The 17,606-nt window shown below is 38.2% G+C and overlaps 1 protein-coding gene across 1 annotated transcript in view; it reads right to left on the reverse strand.

Moving 5' to 3' along the window:
• Window positions 1-17,606, reverse strand: part of IMPG1 (interphotoreceptor matrix proteoglycan 1) — a 188,754-nt gene that overhangs the window by 88,266 nt on the left and 82,882 nt on the right. Inside the window, exons 8-9 of the mRNA XM_027852906.1 lie at window positions 9,133-9,191; window positions 2,153-2,173 (exon numbers count right to left, since the gene is read on the reverse strand). Coding sequence (XP_027708707.1) covers window positions 2,153-2,173; window positions 9,133-9,191 — 80 coding nt within the window. The remainder of the gene's footprint in view (window positions 1-2,152; window positions 2,174-9,132; window positions 9,192-17,606) is intronic.

The raw sequence follows: 17,606 nt of genomic DNA on the forward strand, positions 1-17,606 counted from the left end.
GTATACCTATACCTCAAGTCATTCTCATCCCTTTCCTTCTTTCTATTCTATGCTAAAAAACAAAACAAAACAAAAAGACTATGACATCTGATACTTGAATTTCAAAGTGAGACAAAGTGACTCTGTGGATATGCCATTGAGAACAGAGAGATATGGTAGCTAAAGGGCCAACTTTAGAATCAGTAAGATCCAGTAAGACCTGCCTTTGACACATACTATCCAGGTCCTTATGCAAATCACTTGACTTCTCAGTGCTTCAGACAACTCTAGTACTGTAAGTTGCATACAAAATGTTACTCTGCTCGAGGACAAGGATTATTTCTCTTTCTCTCTTTCTTTTTTTTTTCTGCACTTGTATTCCCAACACTTAGTAGGGCATAACACAAGTAGGGTTAATACATGCCTTTTCATTCATTCATTCATCGGTAGAGGAAATTTCTGTACTTAAAGTCTTCCTGTCCCCAAAGCTATTATTACAAAACTTCAGGCTAGCTGTAATTTTGTTGATATAGAGATGCATTAAAAAAGAAATACCAAATATTCATTGAGATTTTGAAAAGTTGGTTTAAAAAGCTATACATACTACTTCTTAAATGGATTCTGGAATTGGGAATTTTAATATACCATGGGAAAATGATAAAAGAGCTCAAGATTTGGAGTCATAAGACTTGGATTTGAATCCTGACTCTGCTATTTTTATAACTTAATAATAAGCTCAGTGTGACTTTGGTCAAGTCACTTGACCAAACTCCTGGTTCTCAGCTTCCCTCATCTGTAAACTGAAGGGGTAGGACTAGATGACCTTTAAGGTCCCTAAATCATGGGATCTATAATAGGTTGTAGTATAGATAGTACCTATAAGGAATTGGTTTGAACCTGATGAGGGGCAGTTTAGGTACTCATTTGGTAATGGACAATAGTCTCTTGTTTAATGTTCATATGTTAAAAGACACTTCATTAGCCTCCTGATTATAACATTGAAGGTGCCTCCTTGGCTTCCTCTTTCTCCTTACCTCCTTCTCAACATTTATTCCAAGATGACATAAAGAAGAAATAACATGCTAGTTATTTTTGTTTTAATTAGAAAATTTTGCTACTTGAGAAAAGTGGATGATTAACATTCCTGGACACTAAATTATCCTTAATGACAATTTACATTAATGGAGATGCATCCTGCTGCCTTATTTCTTTATACACATTTCAAAGGTGGGCTCCTTCTTTGAAAAAGACAAAAGAAAAAGAAAAAGAAAAAAAAGGAGAACTCTGACTTTCATGCTGATTGGTTCTCTTTAGCTTAGCTCTCATAGAAAACCAAAAGTAGATATCTGAGGAAGGGGAGCTTAAACAAAACATGAGACAAGATTCTATAGTTAATTATTTTACTAGTCAATTATAGGAACTCGTTGTTTGTTCTAGAGCTCTCCAAGACAGAGTAGGTTTTTTTTTCACAGTTTAAACTGACCTTGGAATAGAAATAGCAAATTAGTGTCTGCACTACTCCAAATTCAGGGTGCATATCTATAGGTGCACATGGACAGCTTCCTATACCACAGATGCCCTTTTCAAGCATGGTATTCCACAATGACATACATTTTTCAACAGACCTTAAGTTTTATAGGGTAATTTTTAGCCCGTTAGATACATTAGAATAAATGCCCCATTAGAATATAAACTCTTTGAAGGCAGACTTTCAATTTTGTCTTCGTATTCTCAATGCTTAACCCAGTGCCCAGCATGCAATAGGTGCTTAATAAATGCTTATTGATTGATGGTTGGATTGATTCACTGGTGCAATTTGCCTGTTTACCTTCTATAAGGGAATGTTTTTAGGCTAAAAATTCCCTCCCCCAACCCATGCCAGTGATAGAATTAAGTGACTTCTTCAGCTTGTAAAGAAAATATTAACGAATCACTAGCTTACTCAGATATTACACCTGAAATAAAGGCTGGCTTACTTTACTGGTTCAGGGTATAGATTTGTTAGGAAACTGCTTAAGTAGAACACAAGCTCCTAGGGGGCAGGCATTTAACTTTTGTGTGTGTGTCCCTAGCATCCAACATAGTGCCCTCTACCGAACTGGTCCTCAGTAAATGTATGTTGAACAAATGAATCTCCTGGGTTTCTAAAAGCAAAAGAAAGAATGCAAATTACCCATCTCTTTCCTTCTTCGGTCTTCAGTTCATCATCCCCAAGTGGGAACATGTGAAGAGGAAAGAAGAATATTTGTGTGAGCTATGCAGATTGATGAATGAACATTCCATACATGCATATAGTTCTCTTATTATCTGTCATCTCTGTCTTGGCTTCATAAGGGAAAGACACTCATGGTCTTTAGCCTTTAAGGAGAGGTTCTGAGAATAACATGAAACTGCATGATAAAAGTGAAGAGTCCAATAAGGGTCATAGAATGAACACTGGATTTATAGGCAGATGACCTGGATTCAAATCCTGGCTCTGCTGTTTGCTTATCTGTATAACTGGAAAAGTTACTTTCCCTCTTTGAGTCTCAGTTTCCTTATTTGTGAAGTGAAGGAAGGTTAGCCTAGCTGACCTACAAGGTCCCTTCTGTGATTCGTCCTGTGGATTCTGAATTGTACCTGAGCCTGTGTCAGTATATATATACTTACATATATACTTATACATATATATATATACTTATATACATATATATACTACTTATGTCTGATGTGTTTTTCTTTCCAAAAGAAAGAGAATTCCTTTTCTGCCTGCTTTCCTACTATATATTGGCAGATGCCACAAAGTTGTTCTCTACAGCATGCATTATGGGTAATCCTATTGCAGTTTTTCCAAGAAGGGGCATCCCAGTAGCATCTTGTAGAGAAATGAAACCATTTATTAAATTGATTATTATCAGGAATATATGGCTCAAGAGAGCCAGTTGTTAATTTTCAATGTCAGCATTTGCACCTTGGAAATTAGTAATTACTACAAATTGAGGCTCTATTTGTTTTGCTGATTATCTTGATTTAAGAAAGTGACAGAGAAAATTTTAATAATGAAGATTAAATTTGAGTGTATGTACTTCTCCCCTCCCCCCTCCCCAGAGAGCTGATTGTTAAACATATACTAGTACAACACTGGTTACTGGTGTTCTGGAAAGCCTCTTTGTGTTCTACACTTAACTTCCAACAATCAACTCTGTAGAATGGAGCCCAACAATAGTACAGCACCTGACACACCATTGGTACTTAATAAATGTTTATTGATTGAACTAATACTTCATGTGAAAAGGATCTGGGATTTCTAGTGTACTGCAAACTTAATATAAGTTAATACTGTGACCTTTGGAAACTGTCCCATGCCCTCCCCCTCCCAAAAAAGTGCAAAAACCAAATGTAGACTTAGGCTAATTAATAGAAGTATAGTATCCAAAAGGAGGGTGGGGTGATAATCCTACTTTACACTGTCCTTTTCAGACAACATAATAGTATAGGGTTCAATTTTGAGTACCACATATTGGGAAATGACATTAATAAGCTGAAGCATATACAGAGCATATACAACCAGGATGGTGAGGGCACTAGAGACCATGTCATATGAGTATCAGCTGAAGGGAACTGGGCATGTTTAGCCTGGAGAAGAGATGACTAAGAGGTGAAATCATAACTGCCTTTAAGGGAGACAGCATGGAAAGAGGGCTGGTGATGGAGTCAGAAAACCTGGGCTCCAATACTGCCTCTGACACGAACTACCTGGGTGACCTTGGCCAAGGCCCTTAATCTTCTAGGACCTCAGCTTCCTTGTCTGTAAAATGAAAGGTTTGAATGAGATAGACTCTGAAATCCCTTCTAGCTATTATTTATGATTCTAAATATATGATGGATTAAATATACGATATGGAAAATGAATTAAATGTGCTCTGTTTGGCCCCAGAGGGCATAATTAGGAGTAATGGTGGAATAATTAGGAAGATAGATTTTGGCTAGATATAAAGATAAACTTTCCCACAACTAGAATTGTCCAAAAATGGAATGGGTTCTCAGGGTTGAGATGGAGTATCAAGGTAGTAGTGAGTTCTCTGTTTTGTTGTTCTGTGATTTCAGTCATGTCTGACTCTTCATGACCCTATTTGGGGTTTTTGTGGCAAAGATATTGGAGTGGTTTGCCATTCCTTTTCCAGTTCATTTTACAGATGAGGAAACTGGGGCAAAGAGGGTTTAATGACTTGCCAGATCACCCAGTTAGTAAGTGTCTGAGGCTGGACTTGAACTCAGGTCTTCCTGACTCTAGGCTTGGCATGCTATCTACTGCACCAGCTAGCTGCCCTTGAGTTCTCTGTTACTGGAAGTCTTAAAGCAGAGGCTGTATGACCACTTGTCTGAGATATTATAGAAGAGATTCCTCTTGAGGGAAAGGTTGGTTTAGAACAGGTGTTCTTAACCTTGGGTCTGTGAACTTAATTTTTAAAAAAAAAATTACTGTATTTCAATAAAGTTTCCATCATCATCCTATATATTTCATTTTATGGATTTAAAAATATTATTCTGAGAAAGGGTCTACAGGCTTCACCAGACTGCTAAAAGAGTCCATGATATAAAAATGGTTGAGTTCCTGATCTGGGTCATGTTCCACTATAAGATTTTATGATTTGATACAGTGAGCAGTTTGTTTCCAGAGTAATTTTTCACACTTCAGCCTCACTGTAGGAATAACTATTTGCCATTTCCTATCATTTTATTTTTCTTCTTCAATCAGCAGAATTAGGTAGAGTGTGTGTACTGACCATGAACATGAGCCCTGTACTCAGTTCCTACTAACTCCTAAAGGATGGACAATGAGACTGATGATTTCACTTAAATCACTCTGGCCATTTATGGCCATTCAGTCTAGAAGACACATACAGTTTACCCCTTTGTATCTCAAATGACAGACGGAGATGAGAAAAGACTATGTTAGATATTAAGGGATTAACAGCTCAGTACTTTATGAGTAGAATGTACTAAACAACTTGGCTCTTAGTCGGTACCTTTCATGCAGTGGTGAGAAAGGACTAAAGCTAACCCAATTAACCCAACTTTCCTTCTCTCAGTACTCTCAAGAGAACATCTATAGTAGTAATGAGGGTTGCTGCACGGGGACGGAAATGCCTCTCCCCCCACCCCAGGACGATGGATCATTTGTCTAGCAAGTCAGTCAATGAACATTTATTAAACACCTATTATGTGCTGGGAACTGTTCTAAGGGCTGTGGATACAAAGAAAGGCAAAAACATGGTCCCTGTCCTCAAGGAGCTCCCATTCTAATTGGAGAAGATCTGCAAAAAATTATGCCTAGAAGATATTTAAGAGATTAGGGGCAGCTAGGTGGTGCAGTGGATAGAGTGTCAGGATTGGAGTCAGGAAGACTCATATTCCTGAGTTCAAATATGGGCTCAGACACTTACTAGCTGTGTTATCCTGGGCAAGTCATTTAACTCTTTTTGCTCAGTTTCTTTATCTGTATAATGATCTGGAAAAGGAAATGGCAAACTACTCTACTATCTTTACCAAGAAAATCCTAAATAGGGTCATGATGAGTCAGACATGACTGAAATAAATGAATAACAACAACAGTCTCAGAGGAGTATTATGGGGAGTGGGAGTGAGACTAGGAAAGGCCTCTTGCTGAAGGTAGAATCTGAAGGAAGTAAGGGAAGCCAGGAGATGGAGGTGAGAAGAGAGAGCATTCTAGGCACTGGGGGACAGCCAATGCAAATGAGTAGAACTTGAAGATTGAGTGTCATGTGTGAGAAACGATGAGAAGGCTAGTGTTGCTGGATAGTATAGTAGGTAGTAGACATGGGAAAGGTAGATGAGGATTAGAAAGGTAGGAAGGGGTCAATTGGTGAAGGGCTTTAAAAGTCAAACAGGATTTAAATTTGATCCTTGAAGATCTATTGGAGAGCCACTGGAGTTTATGGTGGAGTGATATGGTCAGACCTGTTCAGTGGTCTGGGGAGTAATATGTACTTTTACTTATTTCCATTGAGGGGAACAAATGACAGTAGCCTGTTCTCCTGGGAAGTCTGCCTCCTGATTACAGACTTGAGGGTCTGTCTGGCTTGTTTTGTGAGAGAAGCCTAACTCTGCTGCTGACTACAGTTTTTCAGCAGATGAGGGAGTGATGAAATAATTCCCATGGCCTCATTTTCAGGCATAACTGAAACTTCTATTCCTTTTCAGTGAATAATTATGGAATATGGGCTTATCATGCTCAAAGGAAACCTAGTATGAAGTTATCTGAGTCTGCAGAAACAATATTGGAAGGATTTTGATAATCCAGTGAAAAGGATGCTTTCACTCCAATTCAGCGTGGGAGCACAAATAAAAGGAAGCAAGATCGTTTTTTTTCTTTGCTAGAGAAAGAACTTACAAAGGATACCAAATGAATAGATTGACTGAGATAGCATTTTCACAATTAACGGACATCAGTAGGGAATGAAATGCTAAGTACGAGATTAGTACCTTTCAGTTTATAAGCTTGGGGTTTGGAAAAAAATAGTTAATGATACTAGAAAATGAAATTAATGGAATGTTCTACATTTAAAGTACTAAGAAACTTACATGATGTATACCTCTCTTGGATCTGAAGCCAAGAGAATGCTTTTGGAGTCAGATGATCTGGGTCTGGGTCCCAGATCTGCCACCTGCATATTTTTGGTCAAATCACTTAAAATCTCTGCTTCATTTTCTTTATCTGTAAAGTGAGAGGGTAGGCTAGAAGGCCTCTCAGGTCCTCGTCCAGCTCTAAATCAGTGATCCTATGAACTATGATTTCATCAATATGGCTTCTTCCTTCACAAATACAAGCCCTTATTGAATTAGTTTTTTTGGGATACTGTTCTTGAAAAATTCATCAGTTTGTGGGCAACCTAGTGATGGAGTGAGATTCTGTGGAATTAGTGAGGCTGGTCTTTGGACAGCAGACATTCAGTCCCAAGCTGCCTTGGCAGATGGTAGGACCTGGCCTGAACATTATAGGTATGTAGTCCATTAAGGGGCCAATATTAATAGTTCAGAGCTTGTGCTACACTGGCAAAGCCTTTGAAAAGTCAGGGTCATGCCCTTGACCTGAATAAGGACTGAGCATCAATGAAGGAGTGAGCTTACTGTTAATGTTTTTATATCTTCTTTTAGTGTTATTAATTAAGAGAAAATTATCATTTTCTAAGTACATGACTTAAAATGTTTGTCACACAAAGTTTTAAAATAGCTGTAGTCACGGGGAAAATCTTTGCATTTATTGTATAACCTATTTAAGGAAGCATATCTAGTCCTTAGAAAGACTTTAACCCATAGGAGGAAGTTGTAGACTAATGTGTATATATATTAATTTGATATTTAAGTTTTTTCTTTCATTCTTTGATTTTTCAAGGCAGCTAGGTGGCATAATGAATAGAGTGCTAGGCTTATTGTAATACCTGACTTGGTTTGAAGATCAAAGGAGATAGTGTATATGAAGTGTTTCTCAAACTCTAAAATGCTCTCATGCATTTTCTTTCTCTGTTTCTCTCCCTCTACTCACAGGGTGTTCCAAAAGTCTCAGTGTAATTTAAAGATATTAAGGTTTAAGCTATTAAAGTTTAAATTTGCACTAAAACTTTTAGAATACCCTGTGCCTTTGTGTATGTGTATGTATGTATGTATGTATACATATATATGTGTGTGTGTGTAAATATGTATGTGTGTGTATTGGGTCTGTGATTTCATGGTGCAAGGAACTCTTGACATGGAAACTCTGTCCATCAATGCAGATTGTCAACTTTTCTGTAACTTACAGAGACTTTGCCAAGAAAATGAGAGGTTAAGTGGTGTTTTCTAGGATAACTCAGGTAGTCTATTTCAAAGATTCCAAGATTGGAGCTCTATTCACTATATATCATGATGCCATAATGTGTTGTATAAATGCTAATTACTATTATCTATTAATTCTTTATTTTGATGATATTTTTCATTTACTTGAAGATGATCTTAGCAACTTCAATATATCTGAGTTCACTATGAAGTTCCTTCTTATTATGTCATCCATAACAACTTTAAATAAAAAATCTGCTAATTTCACTGCAGAGCTTTTCTAGAGACAACTTGCCTATATTCAGAATTTTATTCTTTCCATTTTAATTTTAGTTTCATACATATAATTTCATGTGAACTGCTACAGACTAGCATTGTGAAATGAAGACAAATGAGTCTACTTCTGTCAATATTAAGGATTTCACTGTTTATTATGTTCACTTTTTAATATTTCCCTCTCTAGAAGTTACACAAATCAGTAGGGCATGGAAACTTAGAAAGAAATAAACCAACCAAGCGAACACACACAGAAAACTATTTATGAGGTTGTCTTATTCCTGCTGACTCGGTGTATCCCGTGGCTTTAAAAAATAGATAATGAGTATGCCAAGAAGAAACTTTAGCTGTACCCTCATCTCTCTGCTCCCTGTCGTTAACCTTAGATACAGAGAATCATTTTCTGCTCATGTTGGAGCTGAATTATAAACCTTCTGTGGATTTTTAAAATAGCCAATTGTGAACCCATCTGGGGGTGTGAGATGGATGTTTGGCATAATGAATGGTTTTAAAAAGTCTTGCCAAAAGCCACCCACCACATTAGCGTGTTTTGATACTAATGGATAAAAACAAGGCTGCTTTCATCAGCTGTAGGTTCATGTGCCAGAATGCTGATGGTGAGGGTAGTTGGAAGATAGTTTCATCCTTTCCTTCTGCCTGGTGGGACTTACAGATGGTGGTATTCTTGTATGGGATTTGGGAAAGCTGGTTGCATGGTCATTCTCTAAGCTACAGGCCAAAGAGGCCTTTATATCCTTATTTGATCCATCTCATAAGAGCCAGTTTTATAGGAGGATCATTAAGAACATTGCCAGCAAATCATGGTTGAAAAGTATAGATGAAGAAGTGATTTCCTCAGGGCAGAAGGAACTCAGTTCATTTAAAAATGACCCAGACTCATGTTCATCTTTGAAAATCCAACTATCTAGAATGCATCTTATTTTTAGGATAGAACTGAAAGCGAAACCTTGGAATGAATAATGCAAGTTTTGTATTGATATAGCTTTAAAAAAAAAAAGGTCAGGAAAATACTAAATGAGAGAGTTAGATTTTCATACTCACCTAAATCCTAAAACATGGATTTCTTTGAATCCTGGAAGTGTCTTAAATATTTTTTGCATCTGCAGAGAGAGAGAGAAAGAGAGAGAGAGAGAGAGAGAGAGAGAGAGAGAGAGAGAGAGAGAGAGAGAGAGAGAGAGAGAGAGAGAGAGAGATGATCTTGTGAGATCCCTCTTTTAGACTTCTGAGCCTTCCCTAACTTGAAATAACGCCCACCTGGAGAACTTTTTGGGTGATTTACAATGATGGAAGAATTAAGTACCTCTTGGAGAGATATCTAATAGGAAGGAAGGAAGGAAATAAGTATATGTTAAGTGCCTACTATGTGCAAGGCACTGTGTCGTGCACTTTACAAATATCTCATTTAATTCTCACTACAATACTGAGAGATAGACACTATTATTAGCATAATAAATCAATAAGGAAAGGAGAATGGACATGATACTTAAGTCCAAAACACTTGGATTTGTTCATAACTCTCTCCCAAATCCAGTCCAAGTGTTCTTATTTTCTTCTTGCTGTTATTTTTCCTGCTTTAATTATCCAAGTCATTTACGATCTGCCCTAGTCTTCTGGAATATTTTCTCTGAATAAGCTAGGAATGGATTTATAGGCAAAACTAGCTGGTGCTTGGCTACTAGGAGGTATGCATAATATTCTGAGAATCACTCTTATTAAATCCAGAACAATTACTTGTTGTTAGAACTGGTCTTAATGTGGAGATGTATACTAAACATAAAAAAAAGTGGCTCAGTAATATCAGATGCTGTGCAAAATGACTGGAATTTTGGCTTCCATGTACTTTATAAAGCATTTTCTTAATTGATTTGATATTTCACCGTCCTTTGTGTATATCACCATTTCATTCTCTATGCAGTGTTTGCAAACACAGCAGCAGGAGGCTGCATTGTTACCAAAATGAGTAATTAGTCACTCTCAATTATCCATGCTGCCTGAACAGAACAGTAATGCAGCTAATCCCCAAGTCACTCATTTTGACCTTCAGACTGCATTTATATTGATTTACCTGTGTTAGGTTTTAGAACACTCTAGAACCTGGTGCTTGCCTGTTGGTCCAGCTTACAGATGCAAGATACCCCAACATATGAAGTATTGAACACACATAGGAAGTATTGAACAAAATCTCTGAGTGAATGCTAACCTGCTTACTGCACCTATGATAGCCTTTAAAGCTTAGACTAAGGGGAGTTGAGATAAATAAAAAATCCAGGCCATAAACAATTTTTGGCACCTTTCTTTCTTTGCTCTGCCACGTAGACTCTCAGGTAAAGCACTTATTAAATGCTTACTATAGACCAGGCATTGTGCTAAATGCTGGGCATACCAACAAAAACAAGAAAGGCAGTCCCTGCCCTCAGGATGATTATATTCTAATAGATGAAGAAAACACAGAATGGAATGCTGGAAAGGAAAAGGAGGAGAAATGGAGAGGCCGGAAAGTGGAGGCCCGGGGCTCTGGCAAGATGAGGTGAAAGCTCACCTATGTGACCCATCATGACCACCTGGGAGCCCCAGAAACCGGAAAAGTTTTCCAGAATCTCTGACTCAGACTGGCTGTGCAATCCTGACTACATTGCTTAGTCTGTCAGTGCCCCTAGACAGTTCTCTAATGTTGTAAATTGTATGGAAAATGATAATCTGTGTCAGTTGAGGAAATTCCTCACTGGGAACTTCCTAGTTGGATGACATCACTGGGCTGATTCATATCATCCCCACTTTACTTCTCTCTCCCTTGCCCCTCAAAAAAGCACCCAAAGTGAAAAGAAAATCACTGATTAAAGAAGACCTGTTTGAGTAATCTTACTTTTGATACTTGCTAACTGTGTAATACTGGGACAATCATTAACCATTCTGAGTCTAAATCTCTGTATCTGTAAAATGGAGATGATACAAGGCAGATAATAACAATGTAATAACATATGATACTATAATAACAACAGTAATGATAGTTACATTTATATAGTGCTTTGCAAATATTATCTCATTGGATCCTCACAATAACTGTAGGAGGCAGGTGCTATTATTATTCCCATTTTACAGTTGAAGGAACTGAGGCAGACAAAAGTTAAGTGACTTGACCAGAGTCACACAGCTAGTATGTGTCTGAGGTCAGATTTGAACTTGGGTCTTCCCAGGTTCAGTGCACTATCCACTGTGCCACCTAGCTGCTAGCAGTACCACTTATACTTACTTTTGTGAACAAGTACTTTGAAAACCTCAAAAGAACATGATAGAAATGTGAGTCATTATTATTAATGTTTTCATTACTATTTTCTACTTATTATACTGTAGAAAATGTTCACTGGTGACAAGATGACCTGAAAAGGAACCTGGGTGGGGTTGTGAAGAAAGAAAGGGGCTCAGACAGTAGCAGCCAATTCCTTTTGGGCTCTTGTATTAAATTGCTCATTAGGTTTATTACGGAAATTAAATTACTACCAAATGCTGTACATTAATTCCTGATTAGGCCCAGATGACTTCTAATGCAGCACTGGGGCTAATACTAAGCTGATTGGCTTTCTATTCTCCAGCTTTTGAGGGATGTGGGGCATGTTTGCCTAGCTGGCCTCTCTGGGAGGGCAATTGATTGAGAGTCAGAGGATTTCCTTTTTATGGGTGTGTCAATGATGGTGTAAAAGTAAAAGAGTGGGGAGGGCAAGACACATCTCTTTGGATTTCACAAAGCTTTCCTTTCTTTAGCTAGTGGAGTTTCCAGAGTACAGAAATATGACACCCCCTCATTAACAATTTTTAAAAATGATATTCATTAGGCTGTATGCCTAATGCTCTGTATGAGCATTTTCATTGACTCAGAGCTAAAAATGAGTTCATCTAACCTGTCCATTTTATATATATATATATAAAGTACAATTTTTGGCACCTTTCTTTCTTTGCTCTGCCACGTAGACTCTCAGGTAAAGCACTTTTTAATAGGTGAAGAAAACATAGAATGGAATGCTGGAAAGGAAGAGGAGGAGAAATGGAGAGGTTGGAAAGTGGAGGCCCGGGGCCCTGGCAAGATGAGGTGAAAGCTCACCTATGTGACCCATCATGACCACCTGGGAGCCCCAGAAACTGGAAAAGTTTTCCAGAATCTCTGACTCAGACTGGCTGTGCAATCCTGACTATATTGCTTAGTCTGTCAGTGCCCCTAGACAATTTTCTATTGTTGTAAATTGTATGGAAAATGATAATCTGTGTCAGTATGAGGAAACTGAGGCCAAGGGGAGAAGTGATTTGGTCCAATTATATATCTAGTTAGTGGCAGAATGAAGAGGAGATCAAGTCACTGGACTCTCAGGTTATTAGTTTTTGTACTATGCTCTACTCTTTTACTTTCTTCCCTGATGGCTCAAAGTATTTGTTCACATATTATTGTTGATAAGTAACAGAATCACAGAAATCTCAAGAGTTAGAAGGGATCCCAGAGATTGTGTTCCACCCATTGTTCTTAGTTCTGCCCTCTGAGGCCAAGCTGAATAAATTTCATCCCTTTTCCATGTAACAGCCCTTCAAATATCGGAAGCCAGCTATTGTATGGTTGAGAATATCAGAGGAGGAAATCTTTCTCATTTATAAGTCAGCTAGGTGTAACTTATTCCTTCCTTAAGCTTAAATTTGTATTTTTGAAGTTTCTATGTATCACTCCCGGTTCTGCCCTTGGGGCCAAACAGAACAAATCTCCTCCCTCTTTTAAGTGACCACTTCTAACTCCTAGTCTCTCTACTACACCATGCTGTTTCTCTAATAGAGATACACTTTGAGGGGCAAATCCTCTTATTAGCCCCATTTTCCTTATTTTCTAGGTTTTGAAATTCCAGTGTTCAGGACATGAATTTTATCTTATCCTATTATCAAGAGTTGTCTGGTTGGTAATTAAATGCCATCAGGTGGGATAGAAAGGATAATTTATCCTGGGCAGTACAACATAAACACCTGCTTGGGAGCAAATAGTTCTCCCAATGTACGCCAATGCCTGGTTCAAAATTTCTTCTGCACTTGGCCGTTTTCTAATCAGCTGCTTTTCTAGCCAGGACTTACTGTGTATGGTACAGCAGGCCTTTCATTGAGAACCTTGCACTGAACACTTTGGACTTGTCCAATGAACCTTTCTGTTTCAGACACCACATCATCTATCTTAGTGCCTTTGCACTAACAATTCCTCATGCCTGTAATGCCTTCCCTTCTCGCTTTCAATTTCTGGTCTCTCTGGCATTCTTCAAGCCTCTGTTCAAATTCCACCCTCTATGGAAGGCCTTTCCCAGTCCCCACTACTGTTAGTGCCTTCCCTCTCAGATTACTTTCCATTTGCTCTGTAAATATTTTGTCATATAATTTTTTCTTTTTGCATATTGTCCCTCCACCCTATTGAGTTACCGAATGGGCATTGCCTCTGTGAAAATGAGACCTGACAAAGACTTTAGTTTAAAAAGGCCAAGGTCCCCCATTGCATCCTGGGCAATCTCCAGTTGTCCTGATCTATATCTGGCCATTGGACCCAGATGTCTCTGGAAGAGAAAGTAAGGCTGACTTACTTTCTGCGAGGTGACTTTGCACAACTCTCTCTCACTTAAATCCAATTCACTTGCATATCATGGCATCACCTCTCTGATGTCATAGTCCTCTTCGAGAATGAAGGAGAAACAACAACTCCACCCTATTAAAATGTGAGCTCCCTGAAGGCAAAGACTATGTTTTGTTTTTCTTTGTATACCTAGCCCTTAGCACAGTATCTAGTACATAATTGTTGACTGGCCAATTCCCTGCCTGTCAATTTCATAGGTGGAAGGTGCTGTAGAAGTCATCTAATTCAACAAGTCCCTGGATAGGAATTGTCTCTACAATATTTCTACATTCTATGTATGTATATATGTATGTATGTGTCTGTCTGTCTGTCTATCTATCTATCAATCTATCTACATATATAGATATAATACAATATATACAATATGGTCACCCAGCTTTGACTTAAGGATCCCTAGTGAAGAAGGACCCATAACCTCATAAGCAGCCATTCTATTCTTGAATAGCACAATTGAAAGTTTTTTAATCTACAAAAAGATTGTTTACCTCTACAATTTGTACTCATTATTCCTAATTTTGCTCTCTGGGGCCAAGTAGAAGAATTTGAATACCTCTTCTAGGTGAAAACTTGAAGACCCGTATTCCCGCAACATAGGTCATGAACTCGAATCTTATTACCATCCTGTTTGCCTTTGTCTGGACATTCTGGTTTATCAGTGCTTTTCATAAAATGGGGTGTACAGGGCTGAGTACAATACAGCTGATGAGCCCTGATCAAGGCAAAGTATAAAAGGACCATTACTTGAGAGCTATGCCTTTTAATGCAAGCATTGGAGCGAGAAGATAATAACCCCTCTCTTCTTTCAAGACACATCTCAAGTTCTACCTTCCACATGCAGCCTTTCCTGAGCCTCTGAAATGCTAGTACCCTCTCTTTCTATAATATAAATACTTTCAATTTATTTTCTTCATGTTTATTCTGTATATACCTAAACATATCCTTGTGGTTTCCCCTATTAAACTTCTTGCAAATAGGGATTGTTTTGTTCACTCTATTTGTATCCCCAGAACCTAGCACATATGACATATGGCAGGCAATTAATAAATACTTCTTAACTGATTAATCACTATTTCCATATATTCACTAACCATCCCTTCAATTGAATGATACAACTACTCCCCCACTCCTTTGCAGGACTGTGTGTATGTGTGGTGCTTATATATTGATCAGTTTTCTGACTTTTTTTCTCTTTCTCTTCTTTTAGTTTTTCCTTAAAAAAAGTCTATGTTATAAAGGGTGGCTCTATGGGAAGGGAGAGTGGGAGGAATAAAGGAGGAAATTTAGGTGATATAAAAATTTATTTTTAAAAGTAATGAATTCAAAATTTATGCCAGGAATTGAAGTTAGGCTCTCTGATTATACTTTTCAGTATCCGTTATCTTCCCTTTTTTTGGAAACTGGTACAACATATGTCCTTCTCCAGTCTTCCATAATCACTCAAAGATCGTAGACAAAGTATCAGCAATCCCATCTGCCCATTTTTTCAGTCCCCTAGGATATTCTTCATCTAAGCCAGGTTATATCCAGGGCAGCGTGGTGCTCTCCTATCAGCCATTTTTATTCTGTCTTTTCCAGTCCTAGAGGTCATTCTCTTCGCTCAGGAAAACAGAAGCAACGAAAGAGTTCAGCAGTTCTACCTTCTCTTCGCAGACAGTTGTTATCTTTTCATCCATCCCTACAGTGGTAGAGTCCTGTCCCTTCTTTGATCTTCCTCAGTAGAAGTAATCCACCCTCCTGCCACTAGCAACTCTTTCTGTTATTCTTAGCTTTCATCACCACCTTCAGCTCATTTTGAGCTTTAGTGCTACTGACACTATGCTTAGAAGATGATGTCACACTTAATATTTATCTTTCATTACCTGTCCTTGCTTCTATCTTTTATAAGTGTCTTTAAAGCTAAGTTGGTTGATGAGTTTCCTATTCATCCTCAAATTTTCTGTTCTTGAGAACTTATCATCCACCCCTCCTGGGTTGAGTTCCCCTGTAGAATTTTAATTTGCATGATCCTACCTACTCTATCTCATAATGCTGTGAAATCCATTTTTTCCAAAACTAAACTGCATTTCAAACTATGCCCAGCTATCCTCTCTTCTAGTACAACATTCTAAAATGGAGTGGTCGCTTTTCGCCAAGCTTCCCATCATTTATACATCAGCAAACAGTTTCTTTTCCTTGGTGAGATTCAGATCCTAGATAGAATTTCTCCTGGATGGTTTTTCTGCTTTTTGAAGGATGTGTTTATAATTATGATTATTCAAGAAATTATTAGCTGCTTCAGCATCCTTCAGCAGGCAGGCATCAACCACCACTACTCCTCTCCTTCCTTTTATCTTTATTTGATAATCTCTCATAGGACTGCATCTGTAGATCTAAACCAGCATTCTATGCAGGACAACTTGCTGGTTCTTCTTCTCTAGGATGAACCTTATATCTGTTTCTTAGCTCCAAGTGCTTGGTAGTTCTACTTTTCTGTTTATCCTTTTTCCACTCCATACCTCTTGACGCAGGTCAGGATTTCCTTTGATCTCTTCAGATACTTTTTCTTTGTTTTCACAGTAAGCGCCACCCCACCACAAGTCTCTCTGTGTGTTTGTGGCTTAAGGAATATTTAATTTTCTCTGAAAACCAAGGAAGGGAAAAGGAATCCCTTAACCTCCCTAACTCTGATGTCATGGTGCATTGTGGAAAGAGAAAAGATTCGAAACCTGTGTTCAAGTCCCATTTGTGCTCCTTACTGCCTGAGAGACCTTGGGCAGGTTACTTAACCTCTATGGACATCAGTTCATTTATAAAATGAAGGGGTTAGACTAGATTTACTTCAAGGTCTCTTTCAACTTTAAATCTGTGACTTTCTGCTCTCTTCTAGGAGACAGACCTGCCTGCATCTTGAATATAGATAGAAGCTATTTGGCAGGAGCAGAAATATCAACATTGCACAGTCTATGCAAGTCACTTTAAAATCCTCCTTGCTCTCCGTACTTTCTGGAAGTAAATGTCTCAGTCTTTCTAGTTCTTGTTATTAACTCCCCTGGACAAATGCCATGGAATTCTGGATCTTAACTCTCCTCATTTCCTGGGTAGTTGAAAGTCACAATAAACTTCCTTTCCTTTCTCTTACTAAACTCTAACTCTATCTTACCAATTTGTTATCCTATCTTACTTTGTCTTATCATGCACATATATTAGACACATTCCTTTCTAGGGAATTAGAATTTCTGTGTAAACACCTGTCTTTTTAGCATGAGTGTTCCCCAGGAGTCTCTGGGGTCCTCTTCTCTTCCTGCATGCATTTTCTTGGCTATCTCGCTAGTCAGCTTGAATTCAAATATCATATCTATGCAGTTGACTTCCAAATCTGAACATTCAGCCTGAATTTCTCTCTTGAACTTTCTAGCCATACATCATCAACTATCTGTTGAATATCTTCTCTTCCTGTATTTCATAATTCAAGATATTCAAAGTAGAACTCATTATTTTACCCACTAAATCTCTAAATTTCCCTATTTCTATTGAGGGCATAACCATCCTTCTAGTTACTCAAGTTGGTAACTGTGGAGTTTTTCTTGACTTTCCCCTCTTCCTCACCCTTGATATCCAATCAGATTTGAAACTTTTAATTGCAGCCGTCCCCTTCTTTCCACCCACCCAGCCATGTCTTGGATTCAGGCTCTTAAACCTCTTATATAGACATCTGTAGGAGCTTCCTGATTTGTGTCTTCTGCTTCTAGTCTCTTCCTTTTCTAATCTGTCTTCTACACAGTCATCAAAGCCATTTTCTCAAGATACAAATCTGACTATGTTGCTCCTTTATTCAAGGATTATCAGTGACTTTCCCTTGCCTGTAACACTTAGGCAGGCACTGAGGGCCCTC

This window comes from Vombatus ursinus, unplaced genomic scaffold, assembly GCF_900497805.2.
Source record: "Vombatus ursinus unplaced genomic scaffold, bare-nosed wombat genome assembly UNPS02009835.1, whole genome shotgun sequence".
Taxonomy (NCBI): Eukaryota; Metazoa; Chordata; class Mammalia; order Diprotodontia; family Vombatidae; genus Vombatus; species Vombatus ursinus.